At 33.8% G+C, this 16,730-nt stretch overlaps 1 protein-coding gene across 4 annotated transcripts; it reads left to right on the forward strand.

Moving 5' to 3' along the window:
- The first annotated feature begins 4,595 nt into the window (after positions 1–4,595).
- Positions 4,596–15,785, forward strand: LOC140970936 (protein GRIP). 4 transcript variants are annotated; one of them, XM_073432939.1, is made up of 23 exons: positions 4,596–4,760; positions 4,856–4,907; positions 5,067–5,643; positions 5,817–5,932; positions 6,360–6,529; positions 6,682–6,775; positions 7,525–7,611; positions 7,752–7,832; positions 8,048–8,173; positions 8,820–8,928; positions 9,008–9,087; positions 9,491–9,619; positions 9,713–9,813; positions 10,468–10,601; positions 10,695–10,792; positions 10,869–10,988; positions 11,193–11,223; positions 11,352–11,410; positions 12,618–12,689; positions 13,362–13,409; positions 14,191–14,296; positions 15,188–15,246; positions 15,414–15,785. In XM_073432939.1, exons 3-23 carry the CDS (start codon positions 5,151–5,153, stop codon positions 15,522–15,524), a joined length of 2,424 nt encoding a protein of 807 aa, XP_073289040.1. In that variant the 5' UTR covers positions 4,596–4,760; positions 4,856–4,907; positions 5,067–5,150; the 3' UTR covers positions 15,525–15,785. The 4 variants fall into 4 exon arrangements, with proteins under 4 accessions (XP_073289040.1, XP_073289041.1, XP_073289042.1 ...); XM_073432940.1 differs by lacking the exon at positions 4,856–4,907; XM_073432941.1 differs by lacking the exons at positions 4,596–4,760; positions 4,856–4,907 and having other exon boundaries at positions 5,045–5,643.
- The last annotated feature ends 945 nt before the right edge of the window (positions 15,786–16,730 follow it).

The following is a 16,730-nucleotide window of genomic DNA, read 5'->3' on the forward strand; positions in this document are numbered from 1 at the left end:
TAAAAATCTCACTCTCAAAATTATCACACTACACACTTTATAATATTTTTCTCTCAACTCAATTGTGATTTTCTTCACAAATGAGATATCTATTTATAGAAAATTTTTACAAATAATCCAAAAATAAATTACATCATTACCTTCATCATCACACACAAATTTCAATATTCAACACCTAATTTTACCTAATTTTCAACATTCAAATATTCAACATTCAAATATTCTCAATATTAAAATATTAATTTTCAACACTCTCCCTTGTGATGCTGATCATAATGATTGTCTTCATTACGTGTTTTTATACTGCCTCGTTAAAAACCTTACTAGGAAAAACTCATTGGGATAAAAACCATAGTAAGGGAAAAAGAGTGCAGTCACGTAAACTCCCCCTCATGTTGGCACGAACAATTCTTCTCAGATTTCGTAGATTGCGCATCCCAATATTATATATGTGCTTTCTGAATATTGTCGTAGGAAGTGCCTTTGTGAAGAGATCTGATGAGTTTTTACTTGATTGAATGTGACGAACATCAATATATTTATTCTTCTCAAGCTCCTTGGTGAATGCGAAGAACTTAGGAGGAATATGTTTAGTACTGTCGCTTTTTATTATCTTTCTTTCATTTGAGCAACACATGCAGCATTATCTTCATATAGTATCACAGGCTTCTTGTCGAATGATAATCCGCATGAGATTTGGATATGTTGGGTCATTGATTTTAACCACACACATTCACGGCTTGCTTCATTTGGTGCGATAATCTCGGCATGATTTGATGAAGTTGTTACGAGCGTTTGTTTCCGTGAACGCCAAGAAATTGCAGTGCCTTCACGAGTAAATACATATCTAATTTGGGAACGTGCCTTGTGTGGATCAGATAAGTATCCAGCATCGGCATAACCAATTATACTTGGATTAGCATCTTTTGGATACAAAAGTCCCAAGTCTGTCGTTTCTCGTAGATAACGGAATATATATTTAATTCCGTTCCAGTGTCTCTTCGTTGGATATGTGCTAAATCTTGCCAATAAATTTACGGCAAAAGATATATCCGGCCTTGTACAATTTGTAAGATACATAAAGGCACCAATAGCACTTAAATATGGTACTTCTGGACCAAGAATATCTTCATCATCTTCACATGGACGGAATGGATCTTTTTCTATGTTTAATGATCTAACAACCATTGGAGTACTTAGAGAATTTGATTTATCCATATTAAAACGTTTAAGGATCTTTTCTGTATAATTTTTCTGGTGAACAAATATTCCACATTCTTTTTGTTCAATTTGTAAACCCAGACAATACTTGGTTTTTCCAAGATCCTTCATTTTAAATTCTTCCTTCAAGTATAACACAACTTCATGAATTTCATTATTCGTTCCAATGATGTTTAAATCATCAACATATACAGCAATAATTACGCATCCGGATGTTGTTTTCTTAATGAAAACACAAGGGCATATTGAATTATTTACATATCTCTTTTTCATCAAATGATCACTTAGCCGATTATACCACATTCGACCGGATTGCTTTAACCCATATAATGATCTTTGTAATTTCACAGAATAACATTCTCTGGGTTTTGAACTTTGTGCTTTAGGCATCTTAAATCCTTCACGGATTTTCATATATATATATATTAATATCAAGTGATCCATATAAGTAAGCTGCAACAATATCCATAAGACGCATTTCTAAATTTTCAGATACTGCCATGCTAATCAAATACCGAAACGTAATTGCATCAATCACGGGTGAATACGTTTCTTCATAATCAATTCCAGGTCTTTGAGAAAAACCTTGTGCAACAAGTCGATCTTTATATCTTATTATTTCATTTTTCTCATTTCGCTTTCGAATAAAAACTCATTTGTATCCAACAGGTTTTACACCTTCATGTGTAAGGACTATATGTCCAAAAACATTACGTTTATTTAGCGAATCCAATTCAACCTGGATGGCATCTTTCCATTTTATCCAATCCTGCCGATTTTTACATTCACCAAAAGATTTTGGTTCATGATCTTCATTATCATTTATGATGTCGATTGCCACATTATAAGAAAATATATCATCAATTTCTTCTATATCTTTTCGGTTCCATATTTTTCCAGTATTAATATAATTGATAGAGATTTCATGATTCTCGTCAGTTTGTGGTTCTGACAAAACATTTTCATCATCATGTGTTTCTTCAGGAACATCATTCTCTATTTTGTGATCATTATGTGTTTCTTCAGGAACATCATTCTCTATTTTGTGATCATTGTGTTTCTCTATGAATTTTCTTTTTCGAGGATTTTTATCCTTGGAACCAACTGGCCTTCCACGCTTCAGGCGTTTAATGACATCATGACTATCTTCAATTTGTTTCTTCGGAATTTCAATTCGAGCAGGGGCATTTGCAGCATGTATATATGATTTAGTTACCCCTTTTGTGTCTGCAAATGCATCTGGTATTTGATTTGCTATTCTTTGCAAGTGCACAATTTGCTGTACATCTTTTTCACATTGTTTTGTTCTTGGATCCAGATGTAACAATGATGATACATACCATGTAATTTCTTTTTCGGTATGTTTCTGTTCTCCCCCTAACATTGGGAAGATTTCCTCATTAAAATGACAATCAGCAAAACGTGCTGTGAACACGTCGCCTGTCTGTGGTTCAAGATATCGAATGATCGATGGACTATCATAACCAATATAAATTCCAATCTTTCTTTGAGGTCCCATTTTCTTTCGTTGAGGTGGTGCAATAGGCACATACACCATACATCCAAAAATTCTCAGATGAGAAATGTCTGGTTCTTTACCAAATGCAAGCTGCAATGGGGAGTATTTATGATATGCACTTGGTCTGATGCGAATTAATGAAGCAGCATGTAAAATTGCATGTCCCCATATAGAAATAGGGAGCTTTGTTTTCATAATCATTGGTCTAGCAATCATTTGCAGACGTTTAATCAATGATTCAGCCAATCCATTTTGAGTATGTACATGAGCAACAGGATGCTCAACAATGATTCCCATAGACATACAATAATCATTGAAAGTCTGGGAAGTAAATTCACCAGCATTATCAAGTCTAATTTTCTTGATTGTATAATCGGGAAATTGATTCCTCAATTTTATTATTTGAGCAAGTAATCTTGCAAATGCAACATTTCGAGTTGACAATAAACATACATGTGACCATCTGCTGGAGGCATCAATCAATACCATAAAGTATCTGAATGGTCCACATGGTGGATGGATTGGTCCACAAATATCACCCTNTTATTAATTTTCAACAATATTAACATTTATTTTTACAGTTTGTTTTCCATTCAATTATTTATTTAAAGTGTTATTAATTCTTTTATGCATCGTCTTACAAAATTTTATCCGTGAGACAGATCAATTTTATTCATATTTTTAATAAAAATAATTTTGTTGACATGTAAAAAAATAATTGACATGTATTTTTAATGTGCGAATCATATAAAAAATACTTACAGAAATTTGTGTTTCAAAGTGCTTTTGGATTAATATATATAATATTATCAAAACATTAATAAAAATATATTGTCGTAAAATGATTTTTAACTTCTAGTTCCATTTACAAATGATTTGAAATAATATTACAGATATTTTTTATGCAAATTTATAGATGAAATATTAGAAATTTAGACTTAAATATTATGTCATTTATTATATATTATGATTGTTTTAAATATAATAATAAATAGTTTTACGTAAAAGTCTAAATTGAGGGATCAATCAAAATTTTGTGTAAAAAAAGTTATATTTAACGTAATATTGTCAAATAATCGCATAAAAATGATAAAAATCGTCTCCACCCATTTCGCAAACAAATCGTTGACATGGTTTAAATAATTTTTTTATTTTTATTTTACTTTTTACCTAACAATCAGTTGTAGACTTTAACATGGTTTAAATAATTCGTGACTAACATTAAAAAAAAAAAATTATCTCAATTATGTTGAAATTATTTGTCATTTATTATTTTGAAATTAAAGAAAAGGGTAAAGAAATATGAATCACACATTATTAGTATATCAACAAGGTCTATTTTTTCTAAATTGTCGATCCCAATTTAAATTTTTAATACTGTTTCTTATACAATATTTTTTTTAATGTTTCAGAACATTTTAATTTTAAAAACAGAATTAACATAGTAATAAAATCACATAACAAAATCTTAGTTATCCAAAATTTACTAATAATCTATATGTATTTTTTTTTAAATGCAATAAATCACATATCTACCAAATAAATTTATGGTTGTATTTACATATTCCGAATAATTTTTTATGAAACAATCATATCAATCTTTTTGGGAAAAAATATAATGTCAATATCAAAATCAATGTATAATTCAAGAATAAGTGTTGAATAATTATATAGAATATATATAATTCTCGTAGTTGCTGAAAATATAAAGTTAAGAAATATTTAATTGTATAATAATTATTGTATTGAATAATTTACTTGAATTTTGTTTAACGTTGATGATTATCTTTAAAATATAGTATTATTGTAAAATGGTTACGCGACGTTTCATCTTGGGCCCACTCTCGCCCAACAGGACTAACCTTTTACCCGTTCTGAGTAGTGATTTCATAATCACCTCTGAAGTTTCTACCTCCCGAGAATTGCTTTGAAGAACTGAGAGAATTTAAGTGAGCAAATCGGAGATGTGATTAACCACCACAAATTCCTCTTTCTGGAAGATGTAACTGAGCGAATTACGGTACACTATTTTAATTTTCAACTTTTCGTTTTTGAATCGGATTGATAGATCTGCTGGCGTCAAAGTCTCATCAACTGTTGATCTCATTATCTCAGACAATCAGTGAGCGCATTGATTCTTTCTTGAATTAGAATTGAATTGTTTCAGGTATTGCATTGTTTTGAATCCGTGTTATTTGTGGGTTTCACTGTATCTTTTCTCTAATCTAGTTTGTTTTGTTCTTTGTATGTAAAGTTGCTTCCACATGAATTTATGTGCTGTTCTCTGGATTCTTAAAATGGGGTAATAATCGTTACTGTTTTCCAGCTTTTTGATGAAGCGGTCATTACACTTATTCTAATACTCAAGAAGCGACGTGGGAGTGTCATTCTGGTTTGGAAAGCGGCGAAGATGTCCAGTGAAGGAGGTGATGGCGGTGTGCGGGAAAATCGAACAACGGAAGCTGTTGCAAAACACGAGGCTATAGAAGTGGAGAATGAGAAGCTTAACCTGGATGCTGAGGTTGATAGCAGTCTTGTCAAGGGAAATGGATTACATGGTCGAAGCATGCATTGTAATTACAGTGATAATGATAACGAGCTTCTGCAATCTCTGTTGGAACTCGATTTCAAGAATGAATACATGAAATCTCAGTTTCAGGGCTTTAAGATGGTTGTTGTGAACTCTGCCAAACATGGCTCACAGAATGAAACTCTGAAGGATAACCATTTGGAGTGTCATGATGTTGTCAAAGAGCTTAGTGGAAAACTGGAATCTTTGAACAGAGAACTTCAAGAGGAAAGGCTAACACGAGTTGCCACGGAGGAGGCTCTGAAGCATCTAAGAGCTGGCCACTCCGAGGCGGATATGAAGGCGCAAGAACTTTCTGTTAAACTTGCCGAAGGTTGTAACATTTGTTGTTGTTTATACTGTTTCCAATTTGATTGAATATGGTATCATATATGTTGAATTCCGATTCCTTGTTTACTGGGTGGAATGTTTTGGCAAAACAAGTGATGATCTTCTTCTTCTTCTTTCTTGTCTAAATGTGTTTAATGCTGTACTTTCCTGGCGTAGCCCAACAGAAGATGGATCAAGAAATAAAGGAGAGGGATGAGAAATATTCTGAGCTGGATTCCAAGTTCAATAGACTTCATAAAAGAGCCAAGCAACGCATCCAGGATGTGCAAAAAGTACTTGATGCCTCTCTTTACCTTCTCATTTATCTACTTTAGTTTATCATCCCCACTCCCAGATTTTGCTTAGAGTGGTTCTTCATTAACTTTTATATGTTTTTGTACTTTGTGTATCATATCAAAATTTTTGTGTTCTTTTTTATTAATAAACCATCATGTTTTTTTAGATGCATATTATTGACCTTCCATTTGCTGGTATTCATATGTATAAATGTTTGGATTAGTTTACCATCATAACAATTTAAACCAAAAAGAACTTTCATATGGGCTTAACCGAGAACGAATTAGTGAGGGATGTCATAAATTTATGGGCCTGCTTGATTCAGTCTTTAGCTTTTTGAATATCAAGATATTATTATTATATAAAATGGGGAGCTTGCTTCTCTAGGTTCAGCTCTAATGTTCCTGGGATTGCCACTTTTAGGAAAAAGATGATTTAGAGGCCAAGTTTAGTGAGGTTGCAGAGAAAGCTGAGAAATCATCTTCCCAGCTCTCAGCGTTGCAGCAAGAATTGGAGCGCACAAGGCAAAATGCTAATGAAGCATTGAAAGCAATGGATGTGGAGAGGCAACAATTACGAAGTGTAAACAACAAGTATAGTTGTTAAATAAAAAATTCTTTTATTTTTCGAGTGACCTAGTCATAGAAATCATATATGCTTATACCTCAGAAGAAAGGCGACCACATCGGAACTTCTAGAATTTTCTGGTTCATTTGTAGTCATTTGACAATTTGATTTTATTTAGGCTTAGGGATAACATTGAGGAATTGCGCCATTCATTGGTCCCCAAAGAGAGTGCTTTGGAGACATTGCAACATTCTCTTTTGGAAAAAGAAAAGGTATCTATTTCATTAATTGTAAAGGAATTTAAGTGCATTGATTATTTATACTATGCTTTTTGTACATCTTTCAATTTTACTTTTTAATTTATATACTATTTTTATAGTTGGTCGTGTCATAATTCTTGCATGCAATAAGTAGACATAAATTTCTTTTAGTATTGAACAGTTTATATAGGACATGGAGACAGTAGACCTCTTCCTTTGCGGGTTGTATGGATTTTTTCTACCTTTCCCATTTGCGCCTGCTCTCTTTGCCAATTATTATTGTTATTTTTAAAATTTAACACCACAGCTATTATGGTGGGGGGTTAGTATTATCAACTTATACGATGTTTCATTTCATTAATTTCAAATATCAACGAACACAATTTCTGAACAATGATCACATCATTTTCTTGTTTCTTTGGTTTGAGTTGTCATTTAGGATGAAGAATTAGAGCATAATATGATTCAAGCGTATGGCTGGAAAAACTCAAAATCTGTAAACAAGAAACCTCAAAATCTGGGTAAATAAAGTTGTCCAGTTCTGATGGTTATGTTACCGCACCTATAATTTATAATCTAAACAAGTTTAACAGCTAGTCAAAGAAAGAATGTCAACTCGCTCTTGCCTTTTGCCTTTCTTTTATAGCCTTTGTTTAGGTTATGCATCCATGGCATCCTCTCTGGTAGTCTACAATTTGTTTTGCACTGGAAACCTAACCTTCACTGATCTCTAATGAGCATCTGTGCTTGCATCTTATTAGGTGTTGGAAGACATGCAGGGGTTACTGCAGGTAGCTGATGAAAAGCGGCAAGCTTCAATCACTGAGATATCGCTGAAGCACCAGAAGGTAATCTGCTTCTGGACGTCCGAGTAATCTTATTGTTTTTCATTCACACAAAACTTTAATCTCTTTTTTTGCTTCAAGTGGCTCCCAATTTAACTAACTTTATTGAACTTCATTTGTCCTTCATGTGTTATATTTGCCAGCAAGTGAAGAATATGGAAGCCCAATTAGCTGATGTATTAGCTGATAGAAGCAGAGCAAGTGAAACAGTATCCTCTTTGAGGGTGAGAGCTGTTATATCCCGTACTCCTTTGAACGTGTTTCATATGAAATAAACTACTAAAGTTGGAGAAATAATTTAGGATTATTATATTTGCATGTTTCTTGGTTTCTTTCTTATTTGATGTTACAATTATCTCTCTCCTCCTTACAAGCCAGAGGATGGTGCTCCAAATTTCACAGATGGTAATTTGAGTAGTTTTTTTAATTATATTTCCAGGGTTTGATCGTGGAAAAAGATGCCAAGATTGCAGAGATGGAAGCAGCTTCAAGTGGTGAAGTAGCACGTCTTCGAGCTGCAATGGAAGCTTTGAAAGGAGAATTCAGCCATCGCAAGAATGAACATGTACGATAATTTTCTTATTGCAGTTTTAGATGATTTCCTGTGTTTCCTTTAGCTATTTCCTGGGTGCTTTAGTTTTCATGACCTAGTGAATTATAGCTCTGCAATGTCATGTGCCCACATATCATATGATAGATGGTCACTATAATGATAGTTTTTGATACTTCAAAAAGGCTGACCTCTCAGGATATTTACACTTCCTATGATAGCATTATCTCATGTTCCAGCTTTTATGATTATATGGTCACGATTGTTTTCTGGTGCATACTTTTGTCGGTCAGGTTGATTATCACCCCGTTGGGTTTCCAGTTTCCCTTAAAAGTGGTTAGTCTGGAAGTTATGGAAGGATATTTACTAAAGATGACCCAGTTGACATTTAGTAAAAATTGCTTCAGTTGTTTGACCTCGCTCTTTTAAAAATCTGAAAGTATTAGGAACTTTTGGAAGAAAGGGGCAAGTGGTGAAGAAGTTTCTACAGATTCAGTCCTTTGACTGGATATAAATGCACCAGCTCTATGCTGATTAACAATGCATAAGCACGATATCATTATTTTTCTCGAGTACTTCTTTTCTCTTCTAGCCAAATTGAACCACATTGTGAAATATCAAGTGTTAGATTTAATAAGGTCCGTGTTTATGATGCATTCAGGAGAAAGAAAAAGAAAATTTCGAAGCTGCCTTCCAATCCATGAGAACAAAGCTAGAAATTTCAGAGAGTAATCGGATACATGTTGAAGTTGAAGCTGCAAAATTAAGAAGTATTCCAATTTTCCTCGAGTTTTTTTGTTAATCATTCTTTTTATATGACAAAACACCACTTTCCTTTTTTTTTTCCAGGTCAATTGGAGTCTGAACTTTCTGTGCAAATTCAGCTGCTGAACAGTAAAGATACTGAACTAGAGGCATTGAGAGGCAAGGTACCATTTTCTATGTTTTTCCTGATTGAGGGTTGATCTGATGAATATCTTTTGTCCCAAATCTCATAATATTTGTTTTAGTGGTAGAAACTGTTCTTTTGATCGGATTGATTGTCTTGGTGACTGATTAGCTAATGACATCTAATTCGTAGCTTGCTTTAACATTGGGAACTGTTCTTTTGATCATACATTGTTAAGTGAGATGTAACTAATTATTTTTTAAAAAACATATAAAGACTATTTATTGTGTTTTCATCATCAAGAGAGTGAACAACTTTCTTTCCCATTAACTAGGGTCAGTGAATGCTATTTACTATTTAGCAATTGTGGCTGCTGATTTGTGTGTGTGAAATCATAACACTGCCTATCACTATTTCATCTTTTCCATGGTTCCAAATTGTAGATTGATCAAATAGAAAGTGAGTTTGCTTCTTACAAGGTTCGAGCTCATTCACTGCTTCAGAAAAAAGAGGCAGAACTTGTTGCTGTTAGGGACAGCGATCAATTGAAAGCTCACGAGGAAGCTCTTAAGGTAGATGCAGTAACTTTTGTGTTATCTGAAAAGAAATGTGATTGATTCGACATCACCAAAATTTGCTCTTAAATTCTGTTTTATGTTTCTTAGGAGGCTGAGAGAGAAATACTTTCAATATCTGCAGAAAAGGATAAAGCTCTCCAAGATCTCAAAGATGCTTTGACCAATTGTCAGACAGAAATTGCCACCAGGTGATTGCATTTTTGGAAGTGCTTTAAAATTTACTATTAATTTATGATACAGACTAATTGCGTGGAAAGTATGTATGAATTCAACTATGCTTGCTGTTTTAACTGCTTCTGTATGTATATACTCTTATTGATAACTGAAACCTCAACTGAAATAACTTGAAGTTCTAATTGAGATTTCCAAAAGTGAGTTTTGCCACAACCTTTTGTTTTCCTTTAAAAGCAAGGAAACGACAGCACTGTGTAGTATTGGAGCGTCCATGGGGAAAATGTTCATACATTGATATGCTCAAAAAATGCACGAACATATTTTAAATTAGGGATAATGCAGGGTGTTAAATGTCTGGAACCAAAATTAAAATCTCAAGCATCGCGATATCAATGTAATCGTGCTTAATAACTTTATGACAACTGAATTTTGAATCCTTCCTCTCATTGATTTCCTGTATTTATTTCATGTCAGTTGCTACACCTTGACATTTACATCCATATTACACTCATTTTCTGAAATGTTTTTCACAAGCCTAACACATCAATGATGTTACAACCGAGGATGCTGTAAGGACATGCTTGGTCATGCCAAAAACTGGATTCAAATTCAAAGAATTTGATTTAGAAATCTGCTTTGTTCTGATTCTTCTTGATCTTTTGTTACAGAGATGCAGCTCTCGTAACAGCAGAGCAGCATATTAAAGGCATTCAGATGAATTTGGACTCTGCTTTCTCTTTGCACCAGTCTGAAAAAGAAGCATGGGAAAGAGATTTTCAGAACATGGAGGAAACCTGGAGATGTACTACCATCAACCTTTTTCTTGTCAGCTCATTCTTACGCGTATATAATGTTATTTCTTTGCGATGTTTTGCTTTATATTTTATCATTACAGTGAGATATGAAGCACTGAGTAAGCAGAATGAGTTGCCCTCTTGTGAAAATTTTCAAAAAGAAGTAGAAGAGCTCAGGTTGCGCTGTAAAAATTTGAAGGTTGTTACCTCTGTAAAATACTCTTACTAGCAAAATTGGGCTCTCATTCTCATTGTTGAAGTTTGATGTCTTGTAGGAAGAGCAAATTTCGTTTCATGATCTTGCTGATAAAATGATGGAAGAGAAGGACAAAGAGATTTCTAGGCTTTTGGATGACAATAATAATCTACGTCAGTCACTGGATTCGAGGCCACATGTATGTTTTTCTCTTCTATGCAAATAATGCAACACACATGCTTATTACCAGTGAGATTTTGTTTTTTAGTTCCGTTTCTAATCATGTCTATAAATTCTGTCGTAATTCTTTGATTCTTTTACAGACTTCGTAGGCCACTCTTACTTTGTTTTTGCACTTCTAATGTAGTCTTCTCTAGTGACTCTTTCATTCATTATATTCCAGGCTCAGTACCAAGATGACCTTGCAATTTCAGGTACAAAGATTCTATTTTTTAAGCTTTATGTTGCAAGAATCAGAAGTTAAAATGTCTTGAATTAGGAGTTTCATTTGCTACAAAATTGGCTGGATCTTAACATTTGTTTTTGTAATTGCTGAGCTCAGCTTATCAGAAGCAGGAATCCTCAAATTCTAGTATTTCTGCTGCAGAACAACAGATCCTGGTATGTACAGTTTTTCCTGTTTCGATATTGAAACTTATTGCTATTGGGTTCACAAGCACGCTTCATCTTATTGCTATTGAGGTATAAACTGATATTTGTATACACAGAAATTAAATGATCCTTTCCATAGAATGCTATCATAGTTTGCTTCGATAAAAGGTCGGACTTATGAAACAAACAGGAGATACTGAAGTGGTAGTGTTCTGTGTAGAGTTGTGTCATTTCATTTAAAGTGATCAGTTTGATTTTACTGCTGATTTGAGGAAGATGGGTATCTGATTCTTTTGGAAAATCTATGTCATTGAACTCCCGCAAAGATGTGTACTGGCACAATGACTTATAAAACCTTGTGCATTTCTGTGCAATTATTTATTGCACAAGTCTAGTAATATGGCTCCTTTTTGTAAAATGTTTCCATGTGATTCAAGTGATTGTTTTAGCGGATGATTATGGGTCATAGTGACTGATTGTGTTAAGTGTTAAATTATTAGAATTTCGTTATTGATAGTAAGTCGTCTCTGAAAACTTGAGATGTGGTAGATTCTTTACAATTGTGAACTATATCAATTCTTGCTAACAAAATCAATTCAAGTACAATCTACCATATCGAGAACATCAATTTAAAAACTATATTGCACAAACTTGGTACAACGTGAGAAAATTTCACCAAAATTTGTAGATCGACATAAATTTAAGAATTTTTCTTTTGGTTTATTTCAAATTGTGCCACTCGGACTACACTGACTTTTCTTTATTTGTTTGTTTGTGTGTTGGGCAGAACTTAGAAGAATGATCCGTTATTTCAAGGAGAGGTTCCTATTAACATACGAGTGAAAAACAAGAGTAAAAGGGAAAAGAGATATATTTTGAAGTCCCATTTTGCCCATAGCTGCATTACTTTTAGACATGAACATAAGCAAAACTCTTACAATTCAGCTTCAAGATTAGTTGTCTGGCTGTATGACGTTGAAAAGGACTTGTTGGTCAAAAAGGGATCTAGTGTGTGTTGGTATAAGTAGGAGTATAGCTATCGGATTTGTTATTTACAAGTCATTGAAATGAAGATATTTTACCGTCCTGACTACAGATTTGATCCGTGAACATTAATTTTTTCATTTCTAGCTATGTAAAGAATATGCATTTTTTACGCTTTAAGCTCAAAACTTCAACTTGATTAACATGGTTTCTGTTGTTATATCAATCTCAGATTTTGGCAAGACAACAAGCTCAGAGAGAAGAGGAGCTTGCTCAAACCCAGCGGCATATACTTGTACTTCAAGTAAGTATTTGTTGTGGGGTAATAAATACCCTTGAATCAAAGTTTTAAGATGATGGATGTGCATGTTCCAATTGGTTGAATCAAAAGGAGGGTGATAAAATTTGTTCAGTTGAATTGAGATTTTCAAACTAACAAATAATATCTATTTGAAAATTTACACAACTTTCGCAATATTGGTTGCTTGTCAAAACCATGTAAAAAGAAGTTTTATTGATAACCTAGATTCACAACCAGAGCACAACATATCAATTCTCTTGTGGTGCAACGGTAGTGGTACTGCTCTGAACCTGGTGAGGTGCATGTCAAAGTGTTTATATAAGAGCACCACTTGGCTAACTCTTAACTAGATCGGTGTACTTGTTTTAGTTGAACTAAAAAGGGACCTTGGGTGATGGGGTTTTAATTTGTTAAATACGTGTTGTTATCTGCAATTTATTCCAAACCCTCGCTAAAGTCTTATTATCTAATCTGCACCAGACGAGCCAGGGATTGATAAGAACTGGTCATCTATGTTCCTGGCTTGAGTCACCGTAGAAAGGAGTTGGAACCATTCATGTTTTTCCTTTTAAATGTATTAGAAAAGGAAAAGATTTCAAATCCACCGATCTAATTGGACAATGACATTGAGTTTGTGTAATGTTTCCATGTAATGATGCAATGTGTTAATCGCAGGAGGAAATTGAGGAGCTGGAGCATGAAAACCGGCTTCACAGGCAACAGGTATTTCATTATGCTTGTGGCAAGTCTTCTTGTAATAATAATTTTCATTATGCTCGTGGAGAGTCTTCTTGTAGCTACAATCATTTATGCTACATATCATGATGTGATCCTTACAAAATATTCTGCAATATTGTGGAGATTAAAGTTGCAGTAGCGAGAGAAAAACACTATCTGAGCAGATCCCTGATAAGGTCCCTAAGCGTCCATCTTAAGGTGATGGAAATTAGTATTTGTCTCTGGCGATTTTCATCATATAAGAAGAATTGTGCTTCTTTTTGGCTTTCTTGAATTACTGAAGTCATGCTAGGTCTACGTGACTTGTAGATAGAAATATACCTACAAGAAAAAGGACGATTCACCTGTTTCCAGTCCTGTTGCAAGATAGTTAAAGATTGATTTTCTTGCTTAAGTCTCTGCATTCCAAAGTTCACCTCCTGATTTGTATTGCTTGCAACCTGCAGAGTGCAGACCAAGAAACATGTTCTATTTTATTGTCATCTCACAACTGAAATAATGAATCCTGAGTTGACACCATTGTTGTTTCTAGCCAAAAGTTTATATGCATGGATTGACGGCACTATTCAAAAGCCTGTGTTGATCTTTTTGCCCCTATTGCTTGAAAAATTAAATTTTATATTGTTGAATGGTGTAGTAATCTTATGGTAATTGTCTGATCACAGGTAGGATAAGGGAAGTTGGAAATGACATGCCCGTGGTTCTATGTTTCCAATTAGATTGAATCTATATCTTGTTGAGGTCTTGATGATTAGCTTGTGTGTAGGAGTCCATGTTGAAGGAAGAATTTCGTAACATGGAACGAATGCAAAAGAGGGAAGGAGTAGACATGACATATGTAAAAAATGTGATCTTAAAGCTTCTTGAGACAGGTAATTTTGCTCTTTCCAATTTGTCAAGTTAAAAGTAAGATGCACGATTTATGACTTATAGCAATCCAAGACAGCACATATTTTCAAATTATTAATCTATCTGGATTTCAAGAATATCAAGATGAACATAAATTTGCACGATTTGTAACTCCTTAGATTGTGAAAACCCCCAAACATAAGATTTCATCAAATAACTTGATTTGATTGTAGTATACCGTGTAGCCTATACATAAATCATCTATGGATCTATATGAACCCTTAATATTTAATTTCCTCAAAGTTAGTTGGTTTTATATCCTGAATGTTTTGGGGGGCACCATATTTAAAAAAAAAACGGGTGGCTCCATCTTTGTTACGTAGAGAATTAGTAATATGATTCTCAGTGCAAGAACTGCTTTGTAAACACGGATGCAGAATAATGTTAGTAACTTTTACTCTGGCTGAATTTCTTTTTCTTTCTGGAGCTTAATGATCACATGAACTACCATGTATTTAAATTCGTCCCTGGGCATGAGGGTGTGCTTGGATTGAAGGATTTTGAACTATGAAATTCAAATCTCTCGACTTGTTTAGATAAACAAAATTCAAATGAATTGCAAATCCAGGCTATATTAAGTTTAACAATTTCAAGTAAATATGATGGATTTCAAACCAAATCTATTTCTCAAAACCAAATCCGTCAATCCAAAATACAACCTAAAGGAATATTAGTTAAATGATGGTCTTAAAATAATCTATTGTTGGTTCTATTTTAGAATACTATCTCAGAGTCTTGTTCTCTACCCATGGTACTATTATCTAGTTATTTATTTTTGGTGAGTAAAAATAGTCTTTTATTGACAAACATAACTCACCGTTGATTATTTCGTACTCTCTTTTCCAAACGAGTAGGTGAAGTGGAGAGACTTTTACCTGTTATTGCAATTCTCCTTCAGTTCAGCCCTGATGAGGTAACTCACGTATGGGATTATACATCTGATATATCACAAGGCAATAGTTTTTCCACAATTCCTATTCATGTACTTTAGCTCATATGGATACACATTCCAATACCACATTTTTGTTTTATTTGTTCGTGGATAGAAAAAACTGATCATACCTGATGATCAATGTGCAGGTGCAAAAGTGTCAACAAGCCTACCGCGCCTCAGGCGATGTTCCTCCTAGCCCAGCAAGTGATTCTTCGGGATCTGCACTGTCCCTCTTTTCTAGATTCTCATTTTCATAGCATTGATTGAATGACTAAGTTCTTCTTGCAGATGTATGATTTATCATTCTGTGCCACAACCAGGAATTATATGTGGTACCTGTTTTTTCTGTTAAAAATCAAATCTAGGTACCAAAAGTATGATGGATATAGTCTAAAAAAAATGTTTTCAGGTGAAATTGAATAGAAGAGAATGATGAAAGAACATTATTTACGAGGCTTATTTTCAAAACCCCAGCTTATTTATCGATAATGTGTATCTGGTTGCTTCTATGCTATAACTTGTTAAACATATTGCGGTCTATTTAGGTTGGATAAAAATTATTATGTGAATACTGTACTGCCAAGTGCCAATTCACGCCTGTCTTATTGAATCACTGAATAATATGTTTGGATGATAACATATATTTCAAGAATAAGTGGATTTTATGCTGTGATTTGTGAAGGTGATTGTTTGCTTGTAAATGACACGGGCCGTTTATGAACCCATTTGCATCCTATGAGGAAAAGATTACAAAAGCAGCCATACACATTACAGTCAGTATCAATAATCAGCCATCACTGAAGTTGCTAAATGACGTGTACCTACTTAACGAAAGATAAATGGGATTGATCAAACACAACAATGATATCTCACATAACTTTAAGGCGATAATTACATACAAAATAATTTTTGAAGCAATTATGGTTATTGAAGTTCAAGGTAAATTAAACTAAACAAAAAAAGAGGAAGAGAGGTTAAGCGCTGATATTTATTATGTGCATAATTCGTAAATATGAATACTGTAGCGAAGAAATGCGGTTTTGAATCTTAAAAAGATCACTATTGACCCCAGAAGAGTTTAAGGCTTTGTGTGAATGTTATGAACGAAGGAATTTACTTATTTTGAGGTATAATTTGTTGGGGTGATAGAGAATTTGTATTTCCTTTACTTATTTTGAGGTATAATTTGGTGGGGTGATAGAGAATTTGTATATATAGAGGTATGAGCTCATTTGTAAGGCAAGAGGAAAGAACTCAACAATTCATTATTCACTGAATCAAGTATTCTCTCTCTACAAATTCTAACTCACTTGTGTTGTTTATATACTCAACCATTCAAAATCGCTCTTAAAGTTGCTTTGCTAGCACTCGTAAGGTCAGAGTCGAGAGACAAAAGCAGTATATGTGTTTAAAAGGGCTAAGTTCATGACAAATAACAACAAATATTGGAAGGGAAATCAAAA

This window comes from Primulina huaijiensis, chromosome 2 (genome assembly GCF_012295235.1).
Source record: "Primulina huaijiensis isolate GDHJ02 chromosome 2, ASM1229523v2, whole genome shotgun sequence".
NCBI classification, from domain to species: Eukaryota; Viridiplantae; Streptophyta; class Magnoliopsida; order Lamiales; family Gesneriaceae; genus Primulina; species Primulina huaijiensis.

Excerpts from the sequence above, each read along its gene's own strand:
- LOC140970936 (XM_073432939.1), top strand. The coding sequence starts at position 5,151 with ATGTCCAGTGAAGGAGGTGATGGCGGTGTGCGGGAAAATCGAACAACG. Across the intron at positions 5,933-6,359 it reads GCATCCAGGATGTGCAAAAA|GAAAAAGATGATTTAGAGGC; the intron begins GTACTTGATGCC and ends TGCCACTTTTAG. Across the intron at positions 7,612-7,751 it reads TATCGCTGAAGCACCAGAAG|CAAGTGAAGAATATGGAAGC; the intron begins GTAATCTGCTTC and ends TATATTTGCCAG.